The following is a 17,269-nucleotide window of genomic DNA, read 5'->3' on the forward strand; positions in this document are numbered from 1 at the left end:
GAGAAATCGGATCACGTGAGCGCGGAGGCATAGATAGAAGAACTCTTCATTCCACGTGGGAGCCCTGGTCATCATGGTAAGCAGGAAGGAGAGAGATCTATACTCTTTGTGTATAGGTATAGATATGTGTGTGTGTATATATATAGTGCATGGCTGAGGCTTCTGGGAGCTGGTCCAACAGCTCTTAAAGGGCACAGTTTGGGGACCACTGGTTTAGAATCTTGAGAGAGAGTCTGTTAAACTGCCTCCAAGAGTGAGTGACCAAAGTCACATGTTTAGATAGAATGAGATAGACAGAGGGAAGGCCCTTTCTAGCTCAGGAGGGAAAGGAGAATGCAACACATACTTTTTCCAACAGCAATGCTTCTCCAATATTGGATGTGGTGGGTCTGGCGTCCTCCTCCTCCTCCCATGTGCCAGGGACTGGCACCCTATTTCTGCCCATTGGCTGCAGTTTCTTCCTTCCTTCCTTTTCCTGGAACTGACAGGGATTGGCAGCAAATGGGTTGCAGAGCAGCACTGGTCCATAGCCCATCATTTTGTGTAGCACTGAATTAGAGCTCACTCCATCAGATGCGATCAAGTGTGATTCTAGCAATGACTAGTAATGATGGTCTGAGTAGCTGAGCATGAGGCGGCTAAGAGGGTTTGATAGGTTTTTTTAAAAAAAGCAAAGCACATAAATCAATTTGTAATATTTAAGAGTATACCTCTTTGTGAGTTCTTATACAGCTAATCTTTTTATGCAATTGGGACCTAAAACTTGATAGCCACAATCACATGCACAGTGAACTCTACACAAATTAGGTCTCTCTTGCTGTTGTGTGTCTTCAAGTCATTTTCAACTTAGGTGACCCTAAGGCAAACCTATCACTGGGTTTTCTTGGTAAGTTTCTTAGGGATGAGAGTGTGTGACTTGCCCAAGGTCACCCTTGGAGTGGGTTTCCATAACCAAACGGAATTGATCCCTGATCTTTAGAGTCGTAGTGCTATGCTCAAACCAGTACACCATGATGGCTGTCAATTCCCTCCATACAGATGTAAATCCACTAGCATTAAGTAACTCCTGTTCCAGGTCATAGCATATAGGTTTGTAGGATGGCTTGTGTTTCAATGTTTTCAGATTTAAGAAATATAAGCTCCTTAGTGGCTGTTTCAGGGACAGACCCATCCTTATCCATTTGGGAAGATTTCTTTGAACTATGATAGTAGCATAGGATTCTCCTTGCTCATGCCTTTGTATTTCTATAGTTGCGCCGGGAAGCCCGCCAGAGGCGAGAGTATCTCTACCGGAAAGCCCAAGAGGAGAAGCTGAGGACTCTCCAGGAGAAGAAGGAAAAAATCAAGAAAGTGCTAGATGGTATGAACTGTTGTTGGCTTGTATCTGGTCAAAATGTGTGTGGGAGGAGGAACCTTTCTTACTGAGTCTTCCCAGTTTTCTTAGTCCCAGTCCTCATTGGCGTAATGTGCATGGATCACATGAAGCAGAAAAAAGGTAGTAGTAGTAGTAATAGTAGTTTTTATTATTACAGTCCATTGATTTAATAATGCAAACAAACAGAAACACACAAATGTACAATATCAAATAGGATACATTTTAGCATTCCATAAACACAACAAAATTGACATATTCAATAAAACTTTTAGATGCTCTGGACAATTTTAGGAGTATCCTTCTCTCTAATCTTAATTGCCAAAGACAAGAACTTGGCAGCCAGCTGGGTGACATTAGAACATCTATCCTAACTTTAACATAAAACTTATCTGATCAGCCAGGTAGATGATTTAATAAAGCGGGGGATACACTGTTTGTGACCTAGATTATAAATATGAGTTTCAACCTCCTGCGAACTGCAAGGGCAAAATCTCAAAGAGGAGTAGCCCAGCATACTTATCATATAGCAATTCTAAAGGAAAAGCATTACACCTGCCCATAGTAAAAAATATGTATTATATATTAGCAACCTTTAAGTTCTTTATATAGTGTAGCAGAAGAAAAGGTCTCATGTAATGGATATTCAAAGCACTAACTGTGTATGAAGAAAGGAAACAAGCCTGACAATTACAACAGGCAGTATCCCAGAGTATTTGCTTGACTAATTTTAACACCATATCACTACCCAGGATAAGGTGCAAATTTGATGAAAGGCCAATTGTGGCCACTGTTTGGGCTATGTATTTAGACCATCTGCCATTGAAAGGTGACCAAGGGGCAAAACAGATTGCCTAAAAACGCTGGATTGGGGCTGCCACAGAGCTGCATGCCACAGCAACTACACACCACAGCTGCAATCCGGCTATTGGCTGGTGCAAAAAGAAGCAGCAGAAAGACGCTCTTTTTTTAAGCCAGCAGAAAGCCTGTTTTTCTGCTGCCACCATGGCTTTGCGGTGCTCCTGTGGTGTGCAGCGTCCAAATGCCACGCCATAAAGCGGCTGCAGTGTAAACAGTTGAGCAGCATGACACTAACTTCCTGCCGGCTTGAGGGCATGCCTCTGTGTATGCCATGCCCCCAAGCCACCGGGAAGCCGGCTTTCTTTGCCGGTCTGTTCCAGCCCTTTGTAGGCCTTTGCTGCAGTTGAAAATGGTAACTCTGAGCCAAAACTTTATAGTCATCAAACAAACAAGCTTCATTTATATTCCGCTTCATACCGCCTAAGCAGTGTCTAAGCGGTTTACAACTGTAAGCATCCATGCCCTAGTAGTAGAACTTTCTCCACTTTCAAGCATTATAACTGGGTTATAAACATATCTAAGTAAAGTGAAGTAAAGCTTTTAGGAATTTGGTGTGGAAGTTATCAAACTCCCTCAGATAGATGAGGAACTTTGAAAATAAGAAAGCTTTTTCACTTGCTAACATTTTCTTGCTCCCCCAACCTACAGCCTTTTATTGATGCACAGCTAATTTTCTTTTTTCTGGTTAGCTTTTTGGGGGAAAGATGCAGGATATAAATATGCATTTTTCAAAGCTAACTGCATTTTCTTACAGCCCACCATGGAAGGTGCTGATGCCTCTGGCTGACAAAGTGGGGTGACAGCTAGCCTCCTCTCTGTTTTTCCTAAATCCTCTTTCATTTTCCCTTCCAGAGAACTGCCTCATCCCCACAGAACTGCGGAAGGAGGCTCTTCAACTCCAGAAGGCACTTGAATTTGATGATGGAGGTGGAGAAGGTAAGTGGCTGGCTTGAGCAAAATGACTGAATAATAATAATTTAAAAAAAGAACCCAACTGTTGGAAAGACCATTGAGTGAGGCATCCTTAGCCCTCACCCAAACATCCAGCAGCTGCCGTTCATAAAGGAGAAAATTCCAGCAAGGGAACTGGAAAGAGGCAAAGCCAGCCCCATAGACCAAAGAGTAGACCAGTGGAAATATAAATAAAGTAGAAAATATCATTGAAGTAAAGTAGAAAGTAAGTCACAGAACAGGAGGTGTAAAACAGCTCTATGAACCAAATGCCTGTTTAAATAAAAAATGGTTTGCTTGCTGGCAGATGGCCTTTAACAAGGGGGGTAGGCCAGCTTCCTTCAATAGGGAGTTACATAGTTTCTCATTAAGGTCCAAAACACACTGCAGAAATAATTTGAGATGGCTTGGACTGCCTTGGCTCGATGCTAGGCAATTCTGGGAACTGTAGTTTTGTGAGACATTTAGCCTTCTCTGTCATAGAGCTCTGGTGCCACAATAAACTACAATTCCCAGGATTCCCTACCACTGAGCCAGGGCAGTTAAAGCAGTCTCAAACTAAATTAATTCTGCATTGTGTTTTGTACCTGAGAAAATCTTGTCAGACACACTCTGAATTGTGTCTTGTTGCCAGTGTAACAGAGGAAACAGTCCAGTTGCTAGTGTAACTGTTGTATGTAAACTAAGAAACACATGGTCCTTATAGCTTGGTGTACAGTTTGGCAGGAGCATTCTGAAGCTGCTGAAATTTCTAAACAGTATTCAAAGGCCGCCCCACAAAGAACACATTATAGGAATCCAGATGAAATGCACCTGAGACATGTGGGCAAAAGCATGTGTAGGTAGTGCTGAAATCCAGGCATCCAGTCTAAGAGCAGAGCTTGAAAAGTTACTTTTTTGGACTACAGCTCCCAGAATGCTGCAGCAAACATTTCAGAGCTCCTTCTCACAGAATCTAGGACTATTCCCAAAAACAAATAAGTATACAAGAATTACTCTTTCTCCTGGCCACCCATTCCTATTTCTAGAACATGGCAGGTCAAAAATTACATAAGAGCTTGTGGTTTTGTTTTGGTGGTGGTTGTTTTGGTTGCTGTTATTTTCTATTCACAGTAGCTTAGAGGTAATTCAAAGTTCTCTCAAGTGATCACAGTATTTGAAAATGTCCTTATTTTTAAATATTCAAATCCACTTCTAGCATCTCTCCTTAGTTCTGGTTTAACATATCTTAAAATGAAAACCATAATGCCATAAGCAGAATGTGACTACCTTTTAAAACTTGACACATAATATCAATTTAGTATAATTAATCTCTCCTCTCACTTACTATGGCTTGATTTGGATTGGGACTCCAGAATCTATTTTATGTGCTAACGGTTAACCATGGGATGTGAGGAGTGTGAAAAGGCTGCTCCAAACATATGTGAACCGTCTTTTTCTTTCACCACTGAATAATCACACAGTTGATTCTGTCCCACTTATTTGGGTCCATGGTCAGAGGTCATGGCTTCTGTCAATATTGTGCTCTAGAATCTTGTGTGTGTGCGCATGCTCATTAAACAGTTGTTCTCACTTTACCCAGCCTAAATTCTACTTCCAGTGTTATGGAAGATTTCCACTAAGTGCACTTAGTCAGGAGTGGGGTAGCTTTTTAGAAGTTTAGAGACTGTCTCTTGGTGGATTTGTAGCTTTTCTCTTGCCGTGGCAGGAGTGACGAGTCATGTGGATGATGAGTACCGCTGGGCTGGTGTGGAGGATCCTCGCATTATGGTTACAACCTCTCGTGATCCCAGTTCTCGTCTCAAGATGTTTGCCAAAGTAAGTAAACAAAGGTTTTCCACTGTGTGGACAGTCTCATTCTCATGGTGACTTAGTGGAAGCGTTCATATATTGCCTGTATGCAGCCCAGGGCATTTTTCTTCCATGTCCACCCAACCCACCTTTGCCTGGGCTAACATAGGTGCCTAGATTGCCTCAGAGATCATTGCTAGAGGAGTACAGGTTGAGTCTTCCTTGTCTGGAATTTCAAAATTTGAATTATTCCAAAAACTTTTTTTCATGGTTGGCTAAGAGAGTGACACCTTTGCTTTCTGATGATTCAGTGTACACATACTTTGTTTCATACACACAATTATTTTTAAAATACCTTATAAATTACCTTCAGGCTATGGGTATAAGGTGTATATGAAACATATATGAATTTGGTGTTTAGACTTGGGTCCCATCTCCAAGATATAAGTATATGCAAATATAGGTATTCTGAATAAAAAAGAAACCCCAGAACCCAAAACACTTCTTGTTCCAAGCATTTAGGATAAAGGAGATTCAATTCTGTAGTAACAGAATGCCTCATAATATGTGCAGAATACTTCTCCTGCCTTCACTTGTCCTAGGAAACCTTTGAGATCAAGGGAGAGAGCATTTAGTTTAGAGTATTATGTTCCAACCAGACATGGAACAACCTGTCTCTTAAACATTGCCAGCCAAGTACAATGACCTTGGGTTAACAGGACTATTAAATCCAAATAAAATGGCTTATTATATCTCTTACATTCTTCTTCTTACATCTGGTTTAGGAGATCAAGCTGATATTCCCTGGAGCCCAACGTATGAACCGAGGACGACATGAGATGGGTGCCCTGGTCCGTGCCTGTAAGGCCAATGGGGTCACCGATCTGCTGATAGTGCATGAGCACCGAGGCGTACCTGGTAAGTGGCTTGGCTGGGGCTAGGCAGTGGACAGGCCTGGTGACTTTCTAGTACAGGGTGGGCAACTCTGCTCCTCCAAGTGTTGCCAGATTGTAACTCTCAGCATCCTCCATTATTTCCTACTCTGCCTAAGTCTGATGGAAGTTGGACTCCTGCAACATCTAGAGGGCTGGTTGTCCCCTACATTTGTTTGAATAAGTAAAAGTGTTGTTGGTGGGAGCAAACATAGCTAAACGTGAAACTATTTTTATCTCATTTGCCTGGTGGGAGCATGGAGCAGTTTAGATGTTTTCCTTGATACAGTGTATGTATAGCTTAACAAAAAAGGATCTCTGTGGCACTTTACAGTCTAATACATTTATTGTGGCATCAGCTTTATTTGCCTATGGCAAATATATAGCTTGGCCAGCTTTGCCTGAGTGACATGGAACTACTTGCTTATAAGCGATTTTTATGTGGTCATCCTTCTCTTCAATGGTAGCTCCCTATAGTCTGTTTGATCTGAGCTGATTGAGGACAAATGACTGTAAATCACTGCTAGAGCACGTGCTGCGCAAGCAGGTGCTCTCCAGATTGATACCTAGTATATTCAAGTAGGGTCAGAAGACGCTCAGCTTCCCCAGCCAGTCATAATAGACTAAAATGGGGAACCTTTAGCACTCCAGGTATTTTGGACTATAACACCCACAGTCCCTTGCCAATGGCTATTTAGGGCTTCTGGGAGTTTGTAACATATGGTCCAGTTATAGTTGGACTGTGGCTCCCAGCTGCTCTTACCAGTGTAGCTAATGACGAGGAAAGCTGGAGTTGAAGTCCCAACAGTATCTGGAAAGTTGTACTTTGCTCATCCTTAATATAGATAATACTGAGCTAGGTGGACCAAGCTGTGACTTTTTCCAATGTTTCTAGACAAGGCAGCTTTGGATAGGATTGGTGGATGTTTTGTCCTTTCTTCACAACAATAGACTGTCTTTCTAGCTAGCCTGCTCTATCTCTGGGATTCTTCTCTGGAATAGGATGAGGATTGGACTTGCCTAACCTTTAAAACTCTCCTTCCACTCAGATGGTCTTATAGTCAGCCACTTGCCCTTTGGCCCTACGGCTTACTTTACACTTTGCAACGTGGTCATGCGCCATGACATCCCAGACATCGGTACCATGTCAGAGGCCCACCCCCACCTCATCTTTCACAACTTCACATCCCGACTTGGACAACGGGTAAGATGCACTGGGTCCCCACAAAAAGGCGCAGCTGGCTTCAGAAAGGGATGGGGTGGGAGAGAGAGACGAACAGAAATAAACCCAGAATTGAAGTTAGTCTTTGAAGGGAAAACAAGAATTTTGGGGCACCTTGAAGATAAATAAATGTATTCGAGCATGTCCACTACAGTCCACTTCATCTGGTGCATGAATTGTTGTCCTGAAGTTACAGGTATGGTAACATGTGAATGGACAGAGGAGGGATAGAACTGAAATGAAGAAAGTACTGACAGCCATACCTTCTTTATTAAGATTAGTATTTCATTAAAAATAGTTGGTGGTGATAACATATATTTCCTGGTGGGGATAGGCTGTGAACTGCTGTGTTGGGAGCAAAGCAAATTTTCTGCCCTTTTCTGACTCGGCAAGCTGGAAATTTCTGCTTGGACTGCCTTTTTAGCCTAATTTCTACTTCCTAGGTTAATGTGTGGATAAGAATACAGTGATTTTTCAGAATGCATTTGAAATGGAAAGCTCCATGCCCAAGTGCAAATAGAAAGTTGCGGGTGAAAAGAAATGCAAAGTTTTATATGGTCTTTAAAGAAATTCACAGAATGTTATAGAAATTGGACAGAAGTTGGCTACATACAAAACTGAAATGAGGCAACTAGACCGATTTGAACATCCTTTACTTCAGATCTGCTCCATCTTTTGTATTTAGATGCAGCAGGTGGAGCCAAGCATGTTGGGGGCTGAGGCAGTTTTCAAGGTCTGGAATCTTCTGTATAGGTGGCTGTTTCTGGTATAGGAAATACAGGATAGGTGGTGCACTTCTGATATCTTGTAAACTATGTTCCTATGTACCTGGGCTCATTCTACACATTATCTTGTTTGGCCATTATAATTCTGTTGATGTTGCTTAAATTCTGTGTACTGGAATGCCCTCCCAAATTTTGCTACTGCTAGAAATGGGAAGGGGAACAGAGCCACCTCCAAATTACTAAGAAGATCCCCTCTACTGCTCTGCTTTTGCTTTTAGACTTTTCCCAAGCATGGATTATTTTTGCCACTGGGCTAAAAACCCTCCTTCCTCTTCCCTCTTTTCCATCACTCTCAGGTTACCAGCATCCTGAAATACTTGTTTCCGGTGCCAAAAGATGACAGCAAACGAGTCATCACCTTTGCCAACCAAGAGGACTACATCTCTTTCCGGTATTAGTACCTGTTTTGTCTTCCCGGTGAAACTGAGCAAAAAGAGTCCCTCCATCTTTCACAAGTCACAAAAGCAAGGGATGGTTTTGGCTCTTTTTGGCAGGGGGTAATGGAGGTGAGGTGAATCTCAAGGCAGGGTATGTCTGCAAAACTCCTTGCCCACCCCCTCCCTTTTCTGTTCTTTGCTGTTGGCAGTTGCCATTTCTTTCTTTGGCACTGTGGGAGACTTTGCGTTATATGGTGTTATTTCAGGATGTTGTGGAGCAAAGAAGAATGACAGCCAGAGAAGAGTAGTCTTGATTTTAGCTCCTACCTGCACTGAGATGTGCCCCTCTTAACGTGCAGTAAAAGGATGTGGTTTTATCGCCCTTTTTTCCATTGGGCCTGGAAGAGTGGGATAGACGTATGTTTATTTTTGGATTTTTCTGTGTGTGATTTATAGTCAGCAGCTGGCTTAAGTGGTGAACTCTCTTCCTAGATTGTGCCACATGAAGCTGCAAACTTTTGCCCATAAGATGCTTGACAAGGAATGTTGTAGTTGTGTGCCTCCAACTCATTTTTTTACTTATGGCAACCTTATCATAGGGTTTTCTTGGCAAATTTCTTCAGAGCAGGTTTGCCATTGCCATCCTCTGAGGCTGAGAGAGAGTGACTTACCCAGGGTCACCCAGTGGGTTTTTATGCTCAAGTGGAGATTTGACCCCTGGTCTCCAGAGTCATGGTCCAACATTGAAACTACTATATCATACTCGTGCTCCTGCTAAGGAATGAAACTTGGTTTATTCTCTCAGTGCTGACATGTTACCTAAACTACTATTTTTTGTCTGGACAGGCATCATGTTTACAAGAAGACCGATCACCGGAATGTGGAGCTAACTGAAGTTGGGCCACGATTTGAAATGAAATGTAAGTAACATCTTCAGGAACATGAGTGGTGAAAGAGGAAATTATGCCCCAACCACAAACTTCGTGGTGCCTTAGTCATGGCATTCTTCCAACCTCAGCTGTTTTGTCTGTAGCATGAGCATAACCATACAACTGCTTTCTTTTTCTTAACAATTTTTGGATTAAGTGTGTGAGGCCTTAGGTAGTCTGAGTAGTCTGGAAAAGATTACAACAGTAGACCTTGTTTGGTGAATTACTAGCCATTACTAACAGTTCCACTCTAAACCTATTTCTGCGGCTAGCAGCTGAGGCCTGATTCTAATGGGGTAGTAAAACCCTTTCAGAGATGTTATATGATGGAATGTTTTCCCTTTAAAAAAGTAATGTGTAAATACAACTAACCTGAACGAGACATGCTAGCTCGCTGTATAAAGGGAGATTGTGTGTGTGCATGTGTATTTTTGGTATAGCCAAAAAAGCCCCCCCTACACACACACACACACACTTGCTTTTTGAGGTAATACAGCCCAGAAGGAACTTACCACCTCAGTTAAAATATAAGTCTCATAACTTGTGTTGGGTTCCTTGACTAGGTAGGGAAATCTGTATCACAGTCATTTCCACAAAGTCAGCAAAGAGTATTGAGAACGCAACAGCCAATGTGGCTCTGACTGTAGGCAGAATTTGGAAAGTTAGTTTTTTGGACTGCAGTTCCCAAACTCCTCTCACCAATAGTCATGCAGGCTGGGAGAGTCTTGGAGTTTTAGTCCAAGAACAATTCTTCTGAGCTCTAATTTATAAGAGTAGCTTTGTTTCAAAGTGATACTTGTGAGAGTTTCCTTCTGATTTTTCCTTCTTCTTGCATAGCCCACTTTGACCCCAAAAACACTCTGTAGACAGTTGGGGGAACTTCTGCATCAGCATGGGAGGCGATATTGCATGGAGGGCAGGGAGAAGGAAAAATAGATAAAACCTTTTCTCCAGCAAGCATACCCTTTGCTTTGCATTCTCTTCTTGAATGGAAGGGTCGCTCTGGCTCTGGATCTGCCATCTTGAAAACAGGATCAGTTCAGTAGGTGATGAAAGGAAGGTTTTCATTGTTTCCACTTGCCCCTTCCACAATAATTATGCCCATATGCTTATTTTACATCATTATACAGGTTATTAAATTCAGCTTCTTTTGGCATAGAGCTTTTTGTCTGCTTTAATAAGCTGACTTTTTGGATCCCTATATGGGTGCTGTCATTACGTTGTGCACTTAAATGAGGTGGCTGGTTTTCTAGATCAGATACCTGAATGCTTCTTAGAGAGTATTCCTGAAAGAAAATCTTTCTCTCCTGTCTTTCTCTTAAACTAATATAGTTGACCCATATGTCAGTAAACAAACTTACTCCTTCTTCTAGAGCCCCTTTATTCCAATATCTGTGTGTAGTAAGTCAAGGAATCTGCTATCTTGGTGAATGAGTTCTCCTGTGTTTATCTGAATTGCCCTGTTCAGGTCCTGTGATAGGTCTAGCCCACCATAGCTTGATCAGAATGCCTGTATACTGTTTGCATATCCTTCCCATGTACTTTGTCATCTTGCATCACTTGGAGAAGGAGTGGACAACTTGTGATTTTCCAAATGGTGTCAGACTGCAGCTCCCGTCCCTTCTCATCATTGGTTAGGAACCGGCAGGAACTGAAATCCAGCAACACCAAGGGGGCAGTACTTTTCCCCATTCTGTATTGAAATATTATGTAATACTGCCCTCTGGGAACTGTACTACTTCATATTGCAAGCAAAAGATTGCATGTTTTAAGAGGAGTATTTATGTGATATCAATAAACAGAATTCTTGTGTGAAGAAAATTAACATCTCATAGGAAGGCTAACCTTTAATTCTCACACACACACACACACCCCCGGTGCTAGCTTTCCATAGACTGCAATTTTTTTACATGGCAGAACGAGAGAGAGATGGTTGAATTATGTGATTCCTCCTATTTAAAAAAACAACAACCTAAAGTATTATGTTTGAATAGGGCTGAAGAATGTGTAGTTATCTATTGTTGTTACATTAGGCTTAGTCAGCATTGCCAGTGATGATGAATTATGGGGAACTACAGTTCAGTAGAGCCGGGATGGTATAGTGGTTTGAGTGTTGGACTAGAACCCTGGGAGACCAGGATTCAAATCCTGGCTCAGCCATGGAACCCCATTGAGTGACCTTGGGCAAATAATATGCTCTCAGCTTCAGAGGAAGGCAAGGGTTAACTCACTCAGAACAAACTGCCAAGAAAACCGTGTGATAGGATCACCATCCTGGTATTAGAATATGGAATTTGGCTTTTGCTTTAGCTTTCTGGCACTATCTGTTCCATATGCAATTAAAAGAGTGCTGTTTCTTTGTTCTGTTTCTTTCACAATGCCATATTTTATTGTTAAAACCAAAATAAACACTGTTCATGACTGAAATTCAACCTCTTCTAAAATTGCACCAAATAGTCAGTAAAAGAATCCCAAACAATCCACAACACATTTTGTACAATGATTAAAACAGCTAACTTTCTCTATAGCAAACAAATACCTTGCACACATTTTTTCTTACATGATTGCAATAGGAACCCGATTGTCCTTGAAGTTATGTCAGAATTCGTGCCACATAAAAGGAACTAAGCATTTAGCAGGAGCTGAACAATTATGACTTCTTTCCCCAGCTCCAAAAAGGAACCCAGCATTTCTACCATGATCCAGCCCTTATAATTCTTTAGTGCAAGCCTTTTTCTGTAGAATCCTGTTAATAGGAATTCTGTTAATATTTTAGAGGCTCACTTCCACTATTTATCTTTCACTTTGATTCATATCCAGTCATTCATTCTTATGTGTTGAAACACTGAATTGATAATACATGGCTTTCAATGTGCACCTTTAAAACTAACTCCATATGTAGATTTCTTAACATTTTTGTTATGCAGTGTGGCTTGCTTAGAAACTTCTATTGCGATGTGTTGAGGAGGAGAAAAACCTATAATTTAAGCCCATTTTTGTGCAAATTCTGTATCTTGAAGGTTTGGAAACTACAGGAAGGTTGAGTCTGAAGCTTCCAATTGATGGGAGTAGTGTTTCAGAACCAAAGAGAGATTTGTTGTATAAAGCTGATGTGGAATGGTAGTTAAGAACAGTGGCTGGTTAAATTCTTAGTCCACTCATGAAAACACAGAGAGGTCCCAGATAGTTTAATTAGGTGGGGAACATGTGGCCCTCTAGATGTTGTTGGGGTGCAACTCCCTTCAGAACCAGGCAATATAGTTAAATGGCAGGAGGTGATAGAAGTCGTAGTGCAGCAACATATGGAGGGCCACATGTTTGCATCCTGCTTTTAACTGGTAGTAAGACGAAATCTTCCCCATTTTAAGAATTATAGAGTTGAAAGAGAACACAAAGGCAATTTAGCCCAACCCCCACCATGCAAGATTACGCCATGAAAGGACTCCTGACATGGCCATCCAGCTTGTTTAAAAACCTCCAGAGAAGGAGACCCCACCAGCCTCCAAGGCAGTGTATTCCACTGTTAAATAACTCTTACCTTCCAGAAGTTCTTCTAATGTTTAAGTGGAATCTCATTTTCTATACAGTTGGCCCTCCGTTTTTGTGGGGGATCCATTCCAGATTCTCCCCCCCTGTAAAAACAGAAGCTCACACTTATTTAAGCCCTATAGGCTTGAATGAAGTGCACCCCTGTGCGCGCAGCAAGGGCGCACACACCCGGTGTGCGTACCATTGCAAACAGCGGAGGTCACCTCTCTGCATATATTCAAGGGTGTGGATCCTAGATCTGCACATTAGGAGGGGCAACTGTAGTTTGAATCTATTATTCGATGTCTTAATTTCTGGAGCAGGAGAAGACAAGCTTGTTCCATCCTCAATATAACACCCCTTCAAATATTTAAATATGTCACTTCTTAATCTTCTCTTCCCCAGGCTTTGGGGATTTGATGGTCATTTTTCTGCCAAAAAATTAAAAACTATTAATATCAAACTGAATGTGAATTGTCTGGGTTTGATCACCAATGTTCAGCAATCCAAAGTTTATGTCCCTTGGCTATGTCCCTGCACCGAAGAGGGCCTTGCCCAAATCTGAAGCTTTTCTTCTCTTATTGCAGTATATATGATCAAACTGGGAAGCTTGGAGCAGGAGAACACAGCTGATGTAGAGTGGCGCTGGCACCCGTATACCCGCACAGCCAAGAAGCAGAGGTTCCTCAGCACTGAATAGTTCCATGAATTCCAAATTGCACCTCCTCTCCTCTCTTGTAGGACTTCTTCAATATCAAAGTGCTTTGATGTGCTGACAGGAGAAGATGCCCTGGGTTCTTTGGATTTTCCTCATGAACATCATTCCCTTCTGCCGCTCTTTGAATTAAAAATGACCATGGCCCATGTGGATCAAGCTGCATTCTATTCTGTCCATAGAATATTTTTCTATCACAAAGGTCTTAGACAGAAGGGATTGGTGCTGGATGTTAGTCTGTTTTACAGCCCTGTCTCTCCATTTATCTATGGGTTTAATCTACTGCACAAACCTCAGCCTATATTGCAGCTAGCTATCCACTTTCAGAAACCCAACAGGGAAACTGGGTATCAAAGGCAATTTCAGCAGCAAACAGAACCATCATTTAGAGCAGTTTGAAAATTTGTAATTTTGTGAGATATTTAGCCTTCTGTGTCAGAGAGCTCTGCTGCCACAACAAACTTACAAATCCCACAATTCTATAATGTGGAGTCATGGCAGTTAAAGTGGTGTTAAATTGCATTAATTCTGCAGTGTGGCAGCAGTCTTAGAATGAGTGAGAGTTGCTGGTAAGCTCTCTAGCTAACAAGAACATATAGGAGGATGTAATGACTGAAATTACCTTCATCTCCATGTCTCATGGGACATCTGACCTAGTGTATCAACATTTCTTGGCAGTATGTGGAAACATGATGCCTAAAATTGGAATTGTGAAGTGGATCCCAGAGGCCTTTAAATCCTTTCATTTGGGAGGCTGTATCAGCCCAAGCCCTCTCCATAATGTAATTGTGTGGAGTATATATGATAGATGAAGCAATGGTGTGTGAGAGGTAAAGGTCCTTTTCTTGATCTTTGCAGACTTTTGATACAGTAAATCCTTGTGTTGCCTCCTTTTTTGCTTTTCATTTCCTTCAGGAAAGTTAAACTATAGGGGCCTCTTGTGTTGACTATTTGGGCTTTAGAGTACCATAAAACTGAACATGTCAACTTGAAAAGAAATGGTGGGGAGTGTTCTCTGAGTGTTCCCTCCTTTCTCACGTAAAAGGTAGAGCTTCTGTCTTGAGGAAAGGAAGCTTCTAGTTCTCATGGATGCAAAGGAATCTGAAAAGAGCTCTGAAGGTGTGAAAGCTATCCCATAAGCCTGGTTTCCAGAAGTTAAAAGGAAGGGCTTTTGCTTCATCTTCCTTCCTTGTTTCTTGATCCACATTTCCTCTCCTTAGAATATTTGGCCAGAAGTGTTCTGCATACAAAAACTCAGATGCTGCCATGGGAGAAAGCCTTTGGTTACAACCAGATTTGCAAAGAAGTTGATTTAAGATGTGATGATATATACAGTGGGCCTGTTGGACCTTAAATATTTAAGTTGAGAAATATTTCTTGAGTCTTTCTGCTAGCTGTCTCCTTCTCCTTCCATGGGCAGCTCCACATGGGGTTTCTAAAACAATTATTGCTGCTGATGGGAGCAGAAAGAAGGGAGAAATGAGCTGACATGTACTGGGAAGATAAGGCAGCATCGTGAGGGAACTAGAATTGGTCCTGTGGCTGTTGGTTACAACTATACAAATTAGCTTGTTGAATTGGGGCCCCCAGCGCTGAAGGTTTCTGGCACTTGAGTAGGCCCAGTGATGGACTTAAACATTTTTGGAGATGAAGGCCTTCAAGCCAGCTTTATTCTTGGACCACAGAACCACTCAAGATCTAGCGAAGCAGAGTCGACTGCAGGAACAAGTTTTCCTTGGAGGGTTATAGCTCCTTCTCCTTCCTGTGGCTCTTCTCTTCTGGCTATGAAATGTCCTGGAGTATAGTGCTCACAACTCCTTCATTTTGGTATGTGGCCCTAGAGGACAGTGTGCTGATTTGCAAAAGTACTCCCCTATGAGGAAGAAGAATGCAGCAGCTTGGGCCAGTCTCAATTGCTCAGTTGCTGAAATAGCGTTCTGTGCACATCTGTTGGTATATATCTGAAGTACTTCCTACACTCGGCTCCATTCAGCAGGAGGTTCTCTTGGTCCTTTGGGCTTCCCAATGCGGAAATTAAATCCTATGCAAGGAGAGAGAAGGTACAGTGATTTTTTTTACCTCCTATCCCTTCTTTTTATGATTTCCCCTGGGTTTGTCCCCATTCCCTGGCACCCCTATCACAACTGTCAGAGCAGGAATTCTGGTTCAGCCTATTGGTCTTCGGTTTGTTTTTTTTAATGGTCATTTTAATGTAAAGCAGAGGATGTAAATAACACTCTGCAGATCTCTGGTGTGTGTGATGCTGTCATTATCAATCCTGCTCTCCCCTTCTCTTGATTATGGGTTTCTTACTCTACATCAGAGGTGGGCCACTGTGCAACTTGGAATGCAACCTGGTACCGGAAGCTGAGCAGGCAGCCATGCTAGGGAAAATTTCAAATGCAGACAACATAGTTTACATTTCTTTCTAGAGATGCTTGTGCAGAAAAGGAAATGTGTGGCCCTATCAGAACCCTGTCAGAACAGAACATGGAGAGACAGAATGGTTCCAAATTGGCAAAGGAGTCAGGCAAGGTTGCATCCTTTCAACCTTATCTGTTCAATGTGTATGCAGAAACTATTATAAGAAAAGCAGGCTCGGACAGAGAAGAAGGAGGAGTGAAAACGGGAGGAAGAAATATCAACAATCTAAGATAATACGTACTAGCAGAAAACATCACAGACCTGGAACAACTACTAAGGAAGATCAAAGAAGAAAGTATAAGAGCAGGGTTATTGAACATAAAGAAAACAAAAATAAATGACCACAGAGGAACAAGGAAATTCAAATAGTTAAAGAATTCCCATATCTAGGATCAAACATTGACAAGAATGGAGACTGTAGTCAAGAAATAAGAAGACTAGGAATGGGAAGGGCAGCTATGAAAGAACTGGAAAAGATACTGAAGAGCAGAGACATACAACCGAGCAGTAAAGTCAGAATCACTCAGGCCATTGTATTCCCAGTCACCATGTACGGATGTGAGAGCTGGATAATGAAGGAAACAGACAGAAAAAAAATCAACTCATTTGAAATGTGCTGGAGAAGAGTACTTAGGATACCATGGACAGCCAAGAAGACAAGCAAATGGGTTCTTAAACAGGTCAGACCAGGGCTCTCTTTGGAAGCAAAGACAATCAAGTTGAGACTATCATACTTTAGCGACGTAATGAGAAGGCATGGATCACTAGAAAAACAATAAGGCTAGGAAAGGTAGAGAGTAGAAGAAAGAGAGAAAGACCGCAAACCAGTTGGATAGACTCGATTGGGGGAGGGGGGTTGTGGGCAAAGGCTTGCAGGATCTGGGCAGGAGAGTGGAGGATAAGGATTCTTGACGATGTCTCATCCACAGGGTAGCCATGAGTTGGAACTAACTCAAGGGCAGGCTAACAACAATAGATGGATAAGTAAGTATAGGAAGTATAGATGAATTTTATAGCAATGTTTATCATTGCTATAAAAACTTAATAGTCTCTTGTTAATTTGCAGTTGCTTCTACACAACTACAGCTTAAACAGCTTCCAATGAACAAATCCGTCCTTAATGCCCAGTGTCATTAATTAATCAGCTTCTAGTTAAGATTAAAATATTGTAGCCCTATACTGCGCATGGGTCTGTAATACACATGCAAGAGCCCAAATGCTAACTATAGGTACACGTCCCCTGCCTACCCTTCAAATGTACTTGACTTGTCAGATTTCAGTGCCTGGCTCTAAATCTCCAATTTTCATGTGTGTTTCTCCAGATGAAAAAGTGAAAATTCTCCAGTTTTGGGGGGATCAGCTACAGGCAAGAGAAAAGGACT

General features: G+C 41.8%; 2 protein-coding genes across 2 annotated transcripts in view; one reads left to right on the forward strand and one right to left on the reverse strand.

The window, feature by feature from the left end:
* The first annotated feature begins 5 nt into the window (after positions 1-5).
* On the forward strand, positions 6-13,620 carry LOC149322837 (U3 small nucleolar ribonucleoprotein IMP4). The gene is made up of 9 exons (XM_089483732.1): positions 6-76; positions 1,252-1,360; positions 3,086-3,169; positions 4,893-5,002; positions 5,761-5,893; positions 6,957-7,111; positions 8,211-8,305; positions 9,138-9,211; positions 13,336-13,620. The coding sequence occupies exons 1-9, from the start codon at positions 74-76 to the stop codon at positions 13,446-13,448; spliced, it is 876 nt and encodes a 291-aa protein (XP_089339858.1). The 5' UTR covers positions 6-73; the 3' UTR covers positions 13,449-13,620.
* A 687-nt stretch (positions 13,621-14,307) lies between these two features.
* The window catches only part of LOC149322838 (tyrosine-protein phosphatase non-receptor type 18-like), a 57,280-nt gene continuing 54,318 nt past the window's right edge, over positions 14,308-17,269 (reverse strand). The window contains exon 17 of the mRNA XM_089483718.1: positions 14,308-15,504. Within this exon, the coding sequence (XP_089339844.1) occupies positions 15,437-15,504 (68 nt within the window). The 3' untranslated portion in view covers positions 14,308-15,436. The remainder of the gene's footprint in view (positions 15,505-17,269) is intronic.

Source organism: Sceloporus occidentalis, unplaced genomic scaffold, assembly GCF_023333645.1.
Source record: "Sceloporus occidentalis isolate IW3139 unplaced genomic scaffold, rSceOcc1.0.p SCAF_1, whole genome shotgun sequence".
NCBI lineage: Eukaryota > Metazoa > Chordata > Lepidosauria > Squamata > Phrynosomatidae > Sceloporus > Sceloporus occidentalis.

What these genes read in the sequence shown, in the direction of transcription:
- LOC149322837 (XM_089483732.1), top strand. An exon ending in TGAGCACCGAGGCGTACCTG is followed by an intron (nt 5,894 to 6,956) that starts GTAAGTGGCTTG and finishes CCTTCCACTCAG; the next exon opens with ATGGTCTTATAGTCAGCCAC. An exon ending in CATCCCGACTTGGACAACGG is followed by an intron (nt 7,112 to 8,210) that starts GTAAGATGCACT and finishes CATCACTCTCAG; the next exon opens with GTTACCAGCATCCTGAAATA.